A 17,196-nucleotide genomic window follows, 5' to 3' on the forward strand; every position below is an offset into this window, starting at 1 on the left:
AATATAATAAAAGGCAATATAATAAAAGGCAATATAATAAAAGGCAATATAATAAAAGACAATATAATAAAAGACAATATAATAAAAGACAATATAATAAAGACAATATAATAAAAGACAATATAATAAAGACAATATAATAAAGACAATATAATAAAAGACAATATAATAAAAGACAATATAATAAAAGTCAATATAATAAAAGTCAATATAATAAAAGACAATATAATAAAAGACAATATAATAAAAGACAATATAATAAAAGACAATATAATAAAAGACAATATAATAAAGACAATATAATAAAGACAATATAATAAAAGACAATATAATAAAAGACAATATAATAAAGACAATATAATAAAAGACAATATAATAAAAGACAATATAATAAAGACAATATAATAAAAGACAATATAATAAAAGACAATATAATAAAAGACAATATAATAAAGACAATATAATAAAAGACAATATAATAAATGACAATATAATAAAAGACAATATAATAAAAGTCAATATAATAAAAGACAATATAATAAAAGGCAATATAATAAAAGACAATATAATAAAAGACAATATAATAAAAGACAATATAATAAAAGACAATATAATAAAAGACAATATAATAAAAGACAATATAATAAAAGGCAATATAATAAAAGACAATATAATAAAAGGCAATATAATAAAAGACAATATAATAAAAGACAATATAATAAAAGGCAATATAATAAAAGACAATATAATAAAAGACAATATAATAAAAGACAATATAATAAAAGGCAATATAATAAAAGGCAATATAATAAAAGGCAATATAATAAAAGACAATATAATAAAAGACAATATAATAAAAGGCAATATAATAAAAGGCAATATAATAAAAGACAATATAATAAAAGACAATATAATAAAAGACAATATAATAAAAGGCAATATAATAAAAGACAATATAATAAAAGGCAATATAATAAAAGACAATATAATAAAAGACAACACTTTTAAAATTACTATAGTTTCAAGCGTTAAAAGTTTATTCCCGTGAATCTAACTACTTATAATATAATAATAATAAATAATGAAAATGCTGAAAAAAAAAAAACGAGAACTGGTTTACTTTTCTTTCAGGAATAAGAAAAACAAACACGTTTTACTTGAACAACCTAAAAAGAATATGTAATAAAATATTCTTCGTTATAATAGCGAAATTCCTAAATTGAAATATTGAATTCCAAGTAAAACCAATGGTATATACTTAATTGTCATATTGCTACAATGAACATATCCAAAAATTACGAAAAACGATGGGATAGAACCGTAATTATGGTAAATGTTACCTTACGCTACAACAAAACCCCGACCACCACTCTAATTTGGTCTTGATGCGTATTCGAGGTCGCTGACAACGAATCTGATAATCAAACTCGTCACAAATTTACCGATTGCATGGTATGAACCCCTGAACATTGGGACTATTTTACGCCATTTCACCGCTTTCGGTAGTGTTTTTCATACATAATACGTTCGCGTGCGAACGGACGTAGTGAAGTGTCTTATCACATCGCGTAGGAATCTTTAAGCGGTCATTTGAAATAAGAAAGTTAAAAAAAAAAAATGTGGTTCACTTTTTTTTTGGGTTTACGTAGTTTTTAATGCTTTTTAATTGATCTAAAAATTAAAGTTTTCACGAGCAGTTTACAAAAACATTATGTATCGTTCTTTTTTTTTTGGGGGGGGGTAAAACTTGTGTATTTTAACAGGTACTTCTACAGTTTAATTAACTGTTTTTCCGTGAGTAACGCGCCGACGTTTACCGAGTAGAATACCGTTTAACATTTCACAAAAATTCTGTTTACATTGGAGAGGGGGCGCGGGGGGGGGGGCAGGGGTAGTGCTGGGGCGGCCGCCCCAATGCAAACAGAATTTTTGTGAAATGTTAAACGATATTCTACCCAGCAAATGTCGGCGCGTTAATCACGGAAAACAGTTAATTAAACTGCAGAAGCACCTGTTAAGCTACACAAGTTCTATAATTGAATACCCCCCCAAAAAAAGGAACGAATAACATAAAAATATTTGGTGTTTATGTTTTCGTAAACCGCTCGTGAAAACTTTATTTTTTAGATCAATTTAAAAGCATTAAAAACTACGTAAGACAATATATATATATATATATATATATATATATATATATATATATATATATATATATATATATATATATATATATACATACAAATAAATGTTATCAAAGGCAAGATAAGTTACTCTTCTACCTAACAGTTTTAATGGTTTCACTAACTTTAAAACGTTCAATCTGTTCGAAAATCATAGTGTTTATCGATATGGGCGAACAAGAAAAATGACGACAAGCTGATCCTTAATATATGAAGTTTTAAAGATAAGTTAAAACTAAAAAATTATACAAAATATTGCTGGCACCCCACCCAAAATATGTTACTATGACACATACTCGAGGTGTTTCTAACAGTATTTTGTATATTTTTTTAGTTTTAACTTATCTTTAAAAACTTCATATATTTAAGGGTCAGCTTGTCGCCATTTTTCTTGTTAGCACCTATCGATAAACACTGTATGATTTTCGAACCGATTGAACGTTTTAAAGTTAGTGAAACCATTAAAACTTTTCTCTAGTTAGGTAGAAGAGAAACTTATCTTGTCTCTAATAACATTTGTTTGTTAATTCTTTTTTTTCTGCCACTTTTTCGAATCTCTGTGGATTGTAAAACAAACCAGACTAATTCGTCCAAAACTTTCTTTTCTTGTAGCTCCTCTAATTTGGGCACTTTGGATTGGTACAAAAATAAAATTCCCCAGTCTGGACTGAGTTATCATTCATTGACCGAGGACAGAAGAGAGGAAGTGTAGTTATCTCCCTCATACGGGGTGATGGATCTCACACAAGAATCGGAAAGTAGGATCGAAGAGCCAGCACCTTTGAGGAAGAGCATTTTTTTTTTTTTTCAGAACAAAAATGCTTGGTCCCATCGGCTACCAGATTTAGTTAAAAAGGCTAAGTTTTAATGTCATTTCTTTTTATTTTTTGTCTAAACAGATGTTTTTAATTCTTTCCTTTTTCTTTTGATTGTATTTGTTTATCAAGTTGGACTAATTTCAATTGACTTGCTATTAAATGACGAAAAACGGTGGCGGAGTTCGTGTTTAAATAAACGGGCGAACGAGTTCACCTGTTGTGGCTTTCTTTAAATTCCGTGTTTAGTTTTTGAAGGCAACAAAAAGGAAACTGTTATTTTAGTTTTTCCTGGAGTGATTAACGAAAACAGAAGGGAAAAAAGCTCAAATACATTTGTGCGAATATACCGGCCGGCATTTGATATAGTTTTCAACTTTTTGGAACTTCTAGGAACGAATCATTTCAAAACAAACAAATCCACTCAAAAGTTGATTAAAAAAAAAGTGTTATTGTGCGTGTAAGTCGAATTTACCAAAGTGAAGGACCAATTTTATTTTTAAATGATGGCTGATGGCATTAGGATCCTTTCTCACTTATAAAAAATAAAATTAAAAAAAAAAAAACACCCAAAAAACAAACAAACAGAAAAAAAAAAAAAAAAAATCTGGAAAAAAATCTGGAAACATCCAAACCAAGTGTTACCGACAAATTTAGAAACTGCATCGAAGACACACTATGGATTAAGAACTCAAAACAAAAAAAAAAGCGTCAAATAGCTTGCTTCCAAAAAAGGAAGATATGGCGTAAAAAACATTAACCTGAATGACAAGATTGTTGGGGAAAAATAGTTTAAAAAACGATTATAAAATCAATTCCAACACTCAACCGATTTTTTTTCTTGGGATTTCGAAAACAAAAATTGATTGAAAATTGATATTTTACCAAATTTGAGTTGATGGAATTATGGCGAAAAGGTTTTCGTGGAATATAATGAGAGAGAGAGAAGGAGAGATGTTTTTATTTATTTATTTTTAAGCTAAGACGCAAATAAAGAATCCAATCGGACACCCTTTTAAGAATAACAAAAATCTTATGGATTTTTAAAAAAAAATTTAACTTGAAAAAAACCTAACGAAATATCAAGAACGACCAAAATTCTTGAGGTTTGCGCTAAAACTTGATAAAATTGTTGTCAGTATGAAAAGAAAGTCTTTTGTGAAGAACAAAATTTAAAAAATTTAATTATTTCTTTTGGGAAAAGTTTTCAATTATTTATTTTTTTTAACACAGATTTAAAATAATTTAAGGAAATTTCCAGTAATTAAAATTAGATCGTACTTAGAGAAAAAATAAATAAATAAAAAAATAACAAAGATATCCAGGAACTTCAGAAATAAATTATTAATTAGGAAAATAATAATAAAATTAAAAAAAAAAAATGATCGACGTCGGCTAAATTTGTTTAAAATTAAAATAACAATTTTCATTTTTCTTTCACATTAATTTTTGAATAATAAATATCAGGGGTATAAATTTTTTTTTCAAATCCAATTACTAAATTAAGTGTGGACTTACATTTGTTTATTGTTCCTTAAAATAAAACATAAGATTATTTAGTTTTAGGTTTGGAGATATCGTTAAGAGAAGCAGAGAAGATTAAAAACAAAGAAAAAAGTAATCGCGATATTGCAAGTCGATAACCTGTACCAATCTGCAAATACAATAGTCCGGCGCTGTATGTTGTGATCTGCATCGACCAAACACTAGCCGACGATAAAACGTCGGATTCTGAAATTTAAAAATAATTTATGTCGGACGCATTTTAAGTGGATTAAGGAAAAAACATAACTTAGTTTTTTGGATTTATTTATTTTTATTTATTTTCTTTTTTTACTCCAAATTATTTTTTTCTTAAACGAAATTTTCCATTAAAAAAAATAAAAACAGTCATTAATCTCTTTTTCTAATATTTTATTTAAGCCGAAGATAAGAAAAACCTTTTATTTCAAATTTAGACAAAGTTTTTTAAAAAATATTAGAATGCTAAATTTATTATAGCATTTAAATTAAGATCAAAATTAAAATGTAAAAAAAAAAAAAAGTGTTACATTTTACGATGAAAAATTTTACATTTTCCAAAGAGAAAAAATTGAATAAATCCAAAATCTTTGGCCCTTCCCATATGATGCGTCCGGAGTTGATTTACTTTTAATATTTGGTCACGCCCCTTTTAATTGAACTAACCGCACTTTTTTTTCTTTTTTTGTAGATGACCCCCCGACCGTCAAACATTTAAAAACGACCCCGTGCCCACACATTCTACCTGCGTGGAGTAGATTGGCAATTATCAACGACAAAGTTAAGCAACGTTACGGCTAGTCAATAGTTAAATGGGTAACCTAATTTTCTCTCCAAAAATTGAAACAAGAAGCAACAAGTTCACCCATTGCTGTTTTCACCAAAAACCTGTTAACAAATTTAAAAAAAAAAAAAAAAATGGCTAACAAAAAATGAGAGGTCTTTTTTTTCTTTTAATCTGAGTTCTATGTCGAAATGTCATTTTTGATGACTTTAGTTTGCTGTCGTTTCTTAAATAAAACATAAGATTATTTAGTTTGGTGCTTGGAAATAAAAGCGAAGAGAAAATTTACAAATAATTAGAAAAAATAAAAATAAATAAAATAAAATAAAGGGGGGCCATCGTGATGTTGCAAGTCGATGACCAATACCGACCTGCAAATACAGCGAATAGTTAATCTGAAACCGTTCGGCTGCGATCTGCGTCAACCAAATACTTGCTGACGATAACAAATCGAATTCAGAAATTTAAAAATAAACCCGCCTCATTTTTTATAATTTGGTGTTTTTCGTTTTTAAAACTAAAATAGATTTAAGTATAAATTCTTTTAGCGTAAGTATTAAAAAAAAAAAAACTTTAAAAAGTTTTCCTTATTTAAATTTTCTATATTTTTTTATTCACCGAAATAAATTAATTAATGCACTGCCACTGCGTGTGTGTGAAGAAAAAATAGTTGGCAATTCACTACTTACTGCAGTTGTAATAATGACTATTTGGGAGTTGGTTCAAAAAGAAAAGGAAAAAATATTGGTTAATCAATGAGTGGTCATTGATAATATTATTCATTCATTCATCGAGGAAAACGTTTGCTTATAATAAATAAATAAAGTCGATTTGTACGATGATCCATTATTATTGTTAGTCTCATAACAGTTGATTTTTTTTTTTAATATTCTAATAATAAAGTTCAAATTAAATGAAGACCCAATTTGTATTTTCCGACTTATCTTATACACGGTTTTATTTCATTAATAATTATATGTACACACATACACACACAGCTACGATTGCTAAATTGCCAAAAATAACTTGAATCCTATTTCGAAATTAAATCTATTAGAATGCATTTCGGTTTCTTTGTAAATAAGTCGGCCATTTTAATCTTTTGTTAATAGTTAAAAACAAAAACAAAAAAACTTCGTAATCCGGAAGAGAAGAGAGAGTACCTAACGACAGTCCAGTGGAAAAAAAAAAATTGGATGGTATTAAATGAAAGGTATTTAAACTGGCCTTAAAATCCTTAAAAAAAGATTGCAAGTTTTGGAAGCTTTTAGCGTCCAAGCATGTTATAAAGATTTAAAAAAAAAAAAAACACTTCAAATGATTCACAAAATAATTACTAAACGATATTGAATTGGTTAAATTTTAACCTCAAAATCCTATGTAAAAATAACTCCCCCCCCCCAAAAAAAAAACCAACAACCGGCATCATCATCATCATCATATGAATCCGAAAATTCTATTGTTGGCATTGGTTTTCCCGATATTTTTCTAGTCAGAATTCTTTCTAGAAAGACATCAGGTACTTACGGGAGGGACCACGTGAAGTTGCCAACATTCTAATTGAAAGTGATTTTTGTGGAGCGAACTGGATTCGAACTTGACACACCCAGTTTGCCAGTCTGTCATTAACCACTGTTACCTCCCAATAAAGCGAAGAAAACTGGAAAATAAAAAAGAAAAAACAAAAAAAGACTCCCAGGCAACGCTGGGCAGGTGTTAGTTTTGTGTACAGAAGAGAAGTGTCTGTGCGCGTTGCATCAATCGAAAACCAGGTTGTAAAAATGGTCTTAATGGTGATGCCGTGGTTTACAAGAAAGCGTGGGTAGGAAGAAGGAAAAGAGAATCGCGACGAAGAAGAGGTAGAGAAGAAGAAATCCCGACGGTTATCAGAGTGGGCGTGGCCTATATGTGATCTTCTTTACAGCAGTAGTGTTACTCTTTCTTTCTCCACACGTCGTTCCCCTCGCTCTCTTTCCTTCACACACACACACACACACACACACACACACACTCTCTCTCTCTCTCTCTCTCTCACCTTTCTTCTTTCGTCCCCTTTTCTTTACAATTGTGCAGTAGAGACCAGGTTCGATTCGGAGCCCTCTACTCCCCCACCTCCCATCTTCGCCAGGCCCGCATCATGCACCATCACCATCATCATCATCATCAACAACACTTACAACGACCATTGTTATTATTGTAAAATTGATGAAGATACGGACATGATGTAGCCGACATATCGTATTCAAGACCGAGAGAGGGTGATAATATTAAGGGGTGGTTCTTTTCTTCTAAATCCATTGTTTATTTGTGTTGGTGTTGTTGTTGTTGTTACCGGAAAACCAAAATCGAAAGTCGTGTCTAAATAATTTAACACCAAAGCAAAAGCACCAACACCAACGTCTCGTTCTTATCAAACTCGACAACGCTACAAAATAAAACCGACAACCACTTGCGTTATTATTATTGTTGTTGTTTACAACTTTACTTCTGACGAGTTCTCGCGCGAGCTATTATCAGTGATCGCCCACTAGCAACAACAAGTGATGTTTCCTGGAGTCTGAGTGACAACAAGTCTTCCCCGAAGTCCAGTACTCTCCGTTTCTTTCGATGCCTGTGGCAGAGCACTTTGCGTTCTCGCAGCAGTTGTTTATTATTATCAATAATGTTAATTGATATAATCGTTAACGCGATATATATCGATATAAATAAGAAACAACAGTAGAAAAGGAAGAAGAAAAGAAAGATGAAGAAGTGGAATTACCCATCACCATAATCTTTTTTGCTTTGCGGTCTTTGGTGCAAAAACAGAGACAACACTAACACATTCCCCTCTCTCTCTCGCTCGCCGTAGCAGACGAGTTTATTCATATATATAATCGGATCGTGCGCAAGAAAAAAAAAAACAGTATTTTTGAAAAGGGAAGAAAAAGTATAATTTTCACGCAAATCACATTATAAAAAGAAAGATAAATACTTGCACACACACACTAATATATATATATATATATATATATATATATATATATATATATATATATATATATATATATAAAGTTATTGTCGATTAAAGGATCTGATATACAATTCAAACAATATAAATCCTTCCTTCGCTGGATTTCTTAATAAAACCCGAAACCGCTAACTTTGCAAACAAAGAAAGCGAAACCTTTTCAGTGATAGTCACGTCAGATTCGCTTATTAAATTTAATACAAATTGAAAAAAAAAAAAAAACAAACAAACAAAAAAAAAACAATGACATCAGAAAAGAAGTTCTTTTCAAAAGAACTGACTGCTCGTATTAAAGACTAAATACACAATGATTTCGGGTCCTTAGCAGCCCCTAAAATGAAGTGGGGGAAAAAAGAAGGTACATTTAAACAGTAAAAACCAGACCGAAAAAAAAAAAAAAAAAAAAACAAGAAGCGAATATGATAGCGCCCAAGAAGTCGTGCAAGCGAAATGATTACGGTAAGTAAAAGTTATCGTTTTTAAAATTCCTTTCAGTTTTTTGTTTTTTTTAGTTTGTGTATACATTTTTAATTACACGACATCACCTGTCCATGTCTATAGTCCAGTAGGTAGTAAAGTTAAGATTACATTGCGACGGTGATCGATCTTCGTCGAGCGAGCACTAGCACTGGTCGTACTACCTGCCTCGTTTTTACGGGCACCAACACAAATACTGCTGGCAAGCGATACTTAACATAATTTCGGTCGACTAATAATAATACGTCTTAGCTTCGACTATCGTGTGTACTACAAACAATAAACGCACACTAAAACGTAAAGAAGTTACAATGATAATAATAATAACAAAACAAAAAAGAAGACAGAGGGGGGGGGGTAAGAAACGCAAATAGACAATTATCATTAGTATTATTATTATTCTCTTTGTTGATAGTTCTTTCGTAGTGACTATAGCTAAAAAGCAGAAGAAGAAAGGAAAAAAATAATACGTCTTTGAAAAGCGTGTTTTTCTTCATTCGAGTCCGTCTTCCGTCGCTATTCACGAAGCTGAGTTTGTGGAGAAAAGACGCAACTTTTTGTTTATTTATCTTTAATCGAATTCTTTTGTCTTTTTTTTTTTTTTTAATTATTTTTCTTCCTCGCTATTCATCTTACGGACATTGCATCAAACTCGCCATAGCGATCATAGTAATCTTTTTTTTTTGTTGTTGTTGCAACTATGAAATATGCAGAGAAGTCACATGACATTGTTGGTGTTACTATATTTCAGCGACCTTCCCATTATGTGAGCACGAATACATTCTCAATGTCACAAGGTCGTTTGTTCTAAAAATAGCTTGCAGACTATTAAAAAAAAGAAAAAAAAAAAGAAAAAGATCCCCCCCCCCAAAGACATACCTGATTTAATTCACTTTTTATTTTATAATCCCCCCAAAAAATTATAATGCAGATTTTTTTTTTGAATTTCAGAGCAATCGACGAAAAAGTAGAAAAGTTTAAAACCAAACAACAACCAAAAAACAGCGCCCCCTACAAACTCTACAAAATGGGGAATTACTTTTCTCGGATGGGCTGCTGTCGCGCAGATGACGACGAAAACGGAGATTTTACCCACTCGTCTGCGAAACACCAAGGAGAGGAGACACCGATCGCTTCTTCCGCTAAACCTGTTGACTTGCACGTCATAGAGAGACAGCCTGAAAATGGATACAAGGAACGAGCGCCGAGTTTTGAACAAATCAACCAACTCCTCGCTTCTCCTACCAAAATTGGCGCTAACCTCCACAGGGATATCTCACCGCCACCCTCAAAACCCGTCGTGACTGTTTACCCAAAACCCCAATATGTGCCACCCGGATTTGCGGATGATTCTATGATACGGGAATTGAAAGAACGATTCAAAAGCAGGTCTGTCTGCAAACACATGTCCATCGACGATGCAGCCTCTAATTCTGAAGATGACGATCGACAACCGATTCTTTCTAAGCGAGGAGGTCGCCCGTCCCCTAAAATTTATGTTCCCTCCTACACAACCGAAGTGAGGCCTTTGGAAAGTTTGGATTCTCGCTGTTGGTCCGAAAATGCTACAGTCGAGAATGTATCAACGCCATTAGTTGGTGAAATGACACTGCCGATTGTCGAAGTGAAGTTGTCCCCTGTGATTGAAATCACTGCAAATAATACGTCCGAGGTGGTCGAGACGCAGCAAGAAGTCGCACAGAAATGCATCTGTGTTGAACAACCCGAGTCAAAACACCTGAATACTGCGAGTGTCGAACCTGCAGAAGAAGTCCATGAATCGATCCTTGTGGATTCAAAATATGATAAACAGGATGAATCGATTCTGGAAAACCTACGTAACCAGGCGATAAGCCTTCAGGAAAATGAGAAACAACAGTCTGTGCCATTTGACTATATCAATGAAGGCTTCAATCATAGCACGGGTTCCCTCCATAAAGAAGAAAAGACAGTTGTTGAGAAAGACTGTAATGGTGGCTATAAAGTCTTCAAGCAATGCTTTGTTTCCACTTTGGTTCACGATAATGAAGGATTCACAGACAGCTCGCAGAACGTCTCGGACAACTGGAATTTTGCTGAAAGTGACATTTCAGATTATGACCGTCCTTTGCCATCACCACCCGATTCTTCCGGACGACCGAAATTTCAAATCAGCGCAAACAGCTCCTACACAACACTAGACGAGGACCAACTTGTACAAGTCCGCGTTTCGGACAATGCGCCGAACAAAAGATACAGCAACGAGTCGTCCGATTCCTTCTCAGAAATGTCTCAAGAACAATGTGAAACGCTATTACCAAAAGACTACCTCCATGAAGATGACGACGATGATGATGAGGAGGAGGAGGATGACGACGATGACGATGATGATGATGACAACGACGATGATGAAGACAATGATGCAGATGACGCAGATGACGAAGATCCATTCCCAGATGTTTTGTTTCCGCCTATCAACGGCAATTTATTTTTGAACAACAAAACAAATTTAGACACTGCAAGTGAACATCTGGTAGACGTCTGCCCACATGAGTCGTCCAGTTGTCATCATCTTTCTCCGGAGGCTGACACGTTAGTTTCCGATTGCCCTAGAGAGGACAATGGCAGTTTGTTAGTGCTTCAACCATCTCCGAATGAGGAGACGACTTTGACGCCTCACTCTCCTCCTGAGGAGCAAGTGGACAATATGTCAGGGCACGAGGGTCCCCTTGAAATATCGGATTTTGTCGATTATACCACAGCTAGTTGTACACACGCAGCACAAGACTCCGTCACAGAAGGAATTCCATCTTCAGACCAACAACCCCTGTCCCCTGACTCAGGTGAGCCTTATGCTAAATATATTTGGACAAAAATGGCGTCCTTTGAAGAAGATACGTTTCCCAAAAGTTCCGACTCTGTAGATACTGATGCCACTTCTGGCCCTTCTTCCGAATTGCCTTTAGAAGGGGAACGGACACTAAAAAAGAGAGTATCGTTTGACCAAGAAGTCAAGTCGATATCACCACCTGGTTTTTCTTCAGCTTCGAGCCCCGATAAGGACAATGACGAGATGGAGGTAAGCACCAGGAAACGATTTTCTGGAGAAATCCATCCGGAAAAAGAAAAATCTCATCACCATCACCACCAGCACCAACAACAACATCAGCCTTATAATACAGATGATGATGTCGATGATGATGATGTTGATGATGATATAATTAAAGAAGCTGCTGTTCCGTCCCCTCCTGAGGAGTTTCCTTCTCCACCGGCTGAGTTACTTGATTTTCGGGAGCTTCTAGACAAAGAAGGATTTAGTAAGGAGGATTTTGTGGGTGCCAGTGAAGCAGTAGTCGACGACAATTCCTCTGTCCCCCCGAACCAAAGTTTTCATCAATCCAAAAACACCACATTCTCACATTCGTTAGATCTTGACGAACACAGCCATTTTTTAACAACCAGCATCCGCTCGAAATCGCTCGATGAATCAACGCAGCCGTCATCACTTGATGACAGTCACTTTGCGAGCAATGAGAGCGCTCACCTCCTTCTCGCCACCGAAGATCAGAATCCAGTGATCGAGGAGACGGAAGCCAGTTACTTAGACCAGAATTTGCACGACGGGGAATTACTCGATCAATCAAACACGAGTGATTATTACTCATCTGGTGACCGAGACCAGCATTCCCTAGAAAAGGTCCAATCGGAATTCTTATGCACACCAGATAACCAAAAACAGGATCTCCCTTCGGACACGGAAGAACATTCCATCCATGAGGAGTTAATCGACTTTGAAACTGAGATTAATACGAGTGCAACGTCAAACAACCTTCAACGTGACCCCTACACATCATGCAGCACGTCCCGAATGGTTCGAGTCGGTTCGTTTGAATTTGAAGATGTTGCAAAAGATTTGTCAGCTTTTAAAAGTGACTTTTCTTTCGATAATTCCTCGGACACAGAAGTTTCTTCGAATTTGTTTTCCTACTCAGACATCACGATTGACCCCCTGGGTCACAACGAACCCTCCATGACCCTTACAGGTGAAGAACACGGACATTTTAAGACCGGTGATCACGTCTCAAAGCCGTCCGATGTTGGATCATCAGGTACACTGTTACCTCAAAAAGTGTCACATGAATTGGAATGTATCGCGGCAACAGATCCAAATGAAAACAAAGTGATTCTCGAGCCATATATTGGTTATCCGGTTTCCAATGGATCGGACGTTAAGAAATCCGGTACTAAAACGGGAGCTTCTCGGTCAAAGATGAATAAAAGATCTCGGAAGTGCATAGATCTGGACAAAGACGATACCAGCGAAGAGGAATTATCTGATGAAGAGGCCTCGGATATGTCGAGAAACGCGGACCTTCTTGTATCCTTGCATTCTAAAAATGATAATAAGAAAATTGAAAACCTTGTAAAACCAGAACAAGTGGAACCGGCTACGCAGGAAACTGGGGAGTTAATCTCTTTTGTTGATTCGGAATCCGAAGTTTTTAGCCAAGGAGAATCAGAAACTATAGACGACCAATTCCAAGTGATGAGCGATCTTGAAACTGGAGAAGCCAGCGTATTACCAAACACAGGATTGCGACGGCAGTCAACCTTAAAGACTACCGATATGTTCAAGGAAGGTCTGCTGGATGAACTAAAGAGTTCATTAAATACTGACCCCAACCCCAAACCAACAGAGATTCCACGTATTACAATGACCTCTCCGAACGGTTCCACCTCGTCCTCCAGATCTTCGTCACCAAGGAGCTCAGTATCCGATGTTTCTGAGAGCAGAAACAAAGAAACAGCTCCACGCCAACAGACTTTCTCCCTGCGATTTCGGCAGCCAGCTGCCGACTATGTAAGTTTTCGCAACCGACTTGAAACGTCATACGTTTCTCTTGAAAATGTCTTGCTCCGTGGAAATATAGTTTTGGGGACCGTCAAGGTAAAATCTCTTGGCGGCAAAAGGTCCGTCTTTCTGCGATGCACGTTCAATGCATGGGAGACGTCTGTTGATATTCCAGCTACCCACACTCCAAGCAGTTTTCCGAACCAGTACGAAACGTATAGTTTTGCGCTTACAATGCCTGTATCCTTTCAAGATACGATGCGCGTCATTTTTGCCGTGTGTTATAAAACTGATGACTTAGTGTACTGGGATAATAACGATGGGCTCAACTATGAAATCGTGTCAACCCGTAGCGTACAGCAGGAGATGATTTCAAGTTTTCGATCGAGCAACCAAGAAACGGTGCCACGTCCCTATCCCGGAGTTCTGAAGAAAGGCGCGAGCACCTTCACAACAGATTCCACATGGAACCCAGCAGCAGCCATTAAGGAGACCAAAAATATCCGTAAGTCAGCTATTTGCTTAAATGTTTCCAAACCAGCTGCGGATTATCTTACGTTTAAAAGCCGTTTGGAGCGAGATCAGGTCGCCCTGGAACACGTCTTCAATAAAGACTTCATGCTGACAGGTAGTATTAAGGTAAAAAGTATGGACGGAGAAAAAAACGTTTTCATTCGATGTAGCTTTGATGGCTGGACGACGTTTATTGACGTGCCTGCCAGCGTGTCGGATAAGGACTACCCTTCTCCGTATGAGACGTATGCATTTGAAATGAATGTTCCAACGGTGTTCAATACAAAAATGCAGTTTGCTGTTTGTTTAGAAGTGAATGGCAATATCTACTGGGACAACAATGCCGGTAAGAACTATCAAATCTGTTTCTTCGATATGTATGCAAAAATGAAAGTCGACCCTTGGAAGGGACAATGACATTTTTATTTATTTATTTTTTTTTATGAACCAAAAAATTTCCAATTTTTTGTTTACTAAGCCAAATAAATTTTTATTTATTTATTTATTTATTTTGAATGTTTTTTTTTTGTTTTTATAAGATTTTAAATTTTTTATTTTTATAAATAAATTTTTTACTTTTGTTCTATTTAAGCTTATGAAATAGTTTAACTAAATTTGTATTTATGTATTTTTCATAAAAAAATTTTGTATGTTTTTATTTTGTTTCTTTAAGATTTTAAAATAGCCCAAGTAAATTTTTATTTTTATTAACAAATTTTATCTTTTTTGTTCTATTAAGCCTATAAAAATAGTTTAACTAAATTTGTATTTATTAATATTTTCATGAAAAAAAATTATTTTTTGTTTTTTAAGATTTTAAAATAGCAAACTAAATTTTTAGTTTTTTTTATAAACAACGGTTTTTTATTAATTTTTTTTTAGAATAGTTCAAATAAATTTGTATTTATTTACATTTTTAAGGATAATATTTATTTTTTCTTGCTTTTTTAAACTTTAAATTGCACAAATTTTTATTTTTATAAACAGCTTTTAATTTTTTTTTAATCCTTTCATATAGTTATACCAAATTTGTATTTATTTATTTTACGAAAAATTTTTTTTCGTTTTTTAACTTTAAAATAGCACAACTAAATTTTTATTATTTTAAATATTTTTATACAAAGTTTTCAATTTCTCTTTTAGAATTTAAAGCAGTCCAAAAAATAATATATTTAAGTTTTTATAATTATTTTGTTTTATTCAATCTTTAACCATCTAAGTTATTATTTTTATTAAACAAAATTTCAAACATTTTTAATACTTTAAAATAAGCCAAGTGATTATTTATTTTATTTTAATAAACAAAGTATTAATTTGTATTTATTGCTTTTTAAGACTTTAATATAGTCAAACTAAATGTTTATTTTATGAATAGTTTTTAAAATGAAAAGTTTTTAATGTTTTTTTTAATGTTTTATGTATTATGTATAGCTAGTTCATTTATTTTATAAACAGCATCTTTAATGTCTTTTGCTTTTTAAAACTTTAAAATAACCAACTAAATAAGCAAAATTTATTAAGGTTTTCTTGTTCTATTAAACCTTTGAAATAGTTCAACTAAATTTGTATTTATTTATTTTTCATGAACATTTTTTTTTAACTTTAAAATAGCTCAACTAAATTTTTTATTTTAAATATGTCTTTATAAGAACACAATTTTTAATTTCTCTTTTAAAAATTTAAAATAGGACAAATAAATTTTTATCTACCTATTTATTTTATAAACAAATATTTTCATAACTTTTTGCACTTATTAGTTGAATGATTTTAAAATTTTAAACAAAAATGTAATTGAAAAAAATGTTATGAAAAAAAAAGTTGCAAAAAATTGTTCTGCTTATTTAAAATTTTTAAAACATAAAGACTTAGTCTGGATATTCGAAGGCTTACTAAAACAAAAAAATAATCAAAACACTTTCCTTATAAAAATAAATAGATGAAATAACCTCCTTAATTATTTTTTTATCAACAAACAAAATTTCCAACATTTTTAATACTTTAAAATCAGATAAATGAGTATCTATTTATTTATTTAATTTTTTATAAACAAAGTGTTAATATTTTTAATTGTTTTATTTTATACTTTAAAATAATCCAACTGAATTTTTATTTTTATGAAGAATTTTTAAATCTTTTTAAGAATAATATTTATTTTTTCTTGCTTTTTTAAACTTTAAATTGCACAAATTTTTATTAATCCTTTCATATAGTTATACCAAATTTGTATTTATTTATTTTACAAAAAACATTTTTTCGTTTTTTAACTTTAAAATAGCACAACTAAATTTTTATTATTTTAAATATTTTTATACAAAGTTTTCAATTTCTCTTTTAGAATTTAAAGCAGTCCAAAAAATAATATATTTAAGTTTTTATAATTATTTTGTTTTATTCAATCTTTAACCAGCTAAGTTATTATTTTTATTAAACAAAATTTCAAACATTTTTAATACTTTAAAATAAGCCAATTGAATTTTTATTTTTATGAAGAATTTTTAAATCTTTTTTGTTTTTAAGACATAAACATTTCCCAGTTTAATTTTGTTTAGTTTTCAATCTCTTTTCTTTAAACTTTAAAATAGTACAAATAAAAGTGTATTTATAGATCTATTTATTTTATAAAGAAAATTTTAATGAGTGTTTCTGTTTGAGTAAGCTTATAAAATAGTTCAATTAAGTCATTATTTTTTATAATCGTCTCCAATATTTTTAATACTTTAAAATAAACCTATTTCTTAAAACTCAGTTTTCAATTACTTTTTCGTTTTAAATTTTTAAATAGTTCAACTAAATTCTTGTTTATTCTTTTTTAGACAAAGTTTTCATTTTTTTTTTTTAGTTTAGAATAGTCCAAATAAATTTTCATTTATTTATTTATTTATGTATTTATTTTTGGTTTTTGGGACTCAGGTAAATGTAATAAATTACTGTTATCTGTTATCTGTTTATCTACTGTTAAAAAAATTAACAATCATATATATATATACATATAAACGAGAACAATTGTTTTTTCTTAAATATGCAAACAACCAAATCAACTATGAAATAAAAAAAATACAAAAAAA

The 17,196-nt window shown here is 32.1% G+C and overlaps 1 protein-coding gene across 4 annotated transcripts in view; it reads left to right on the forward strand.

Annotated features, from left to right (window-relative positions):
• Window positions 1-2,862: 2,862 nt before the first annotated feature.
• LOC145252441 (uncharacterized) overlaps window positions 2,863-17,196 on the forward strand; it is a 120,980-nt gene continuing 106,646 nt past the window's right edge. For 2 of the 4 annotated variants that reach the window (XM_080111840.1, XM_080111841.1), the window contains exons 1-2: window positions 2,863-8,769; window positions 9,739-14,477. In XM_080111840.1, coding sequence (XP_079967966.1) covers window positions 9,815-14,477 — 4,663 coding nt within the window. In that variant the 5' untranslated portion in view covers window positions 2,863-8,769; window positions 9,739-9,814. The remainder of the gene's footprint in view (window positions 8,770-9,738; window positions 14,478-17,196) is intronic. The other 2 variants (XM_080111842.1, XM_080111843.1) reach the window with 1 other exon arrangement.

Source organism: Euprymna scolopes, chromosome 29 (genome assembly GCF_053919585.1).
Source record: "Euprymna scolopes isolate OS-2025 chromosome 29, ASM5391958v1, whole genome shotgun sequence".
Lineage (NCBI taxonomy): Eukaryota > Metazoa > Mollusca > Cephalopoda > Sepiida > Sepiolidae > Euprymna > Euprymna scolopes.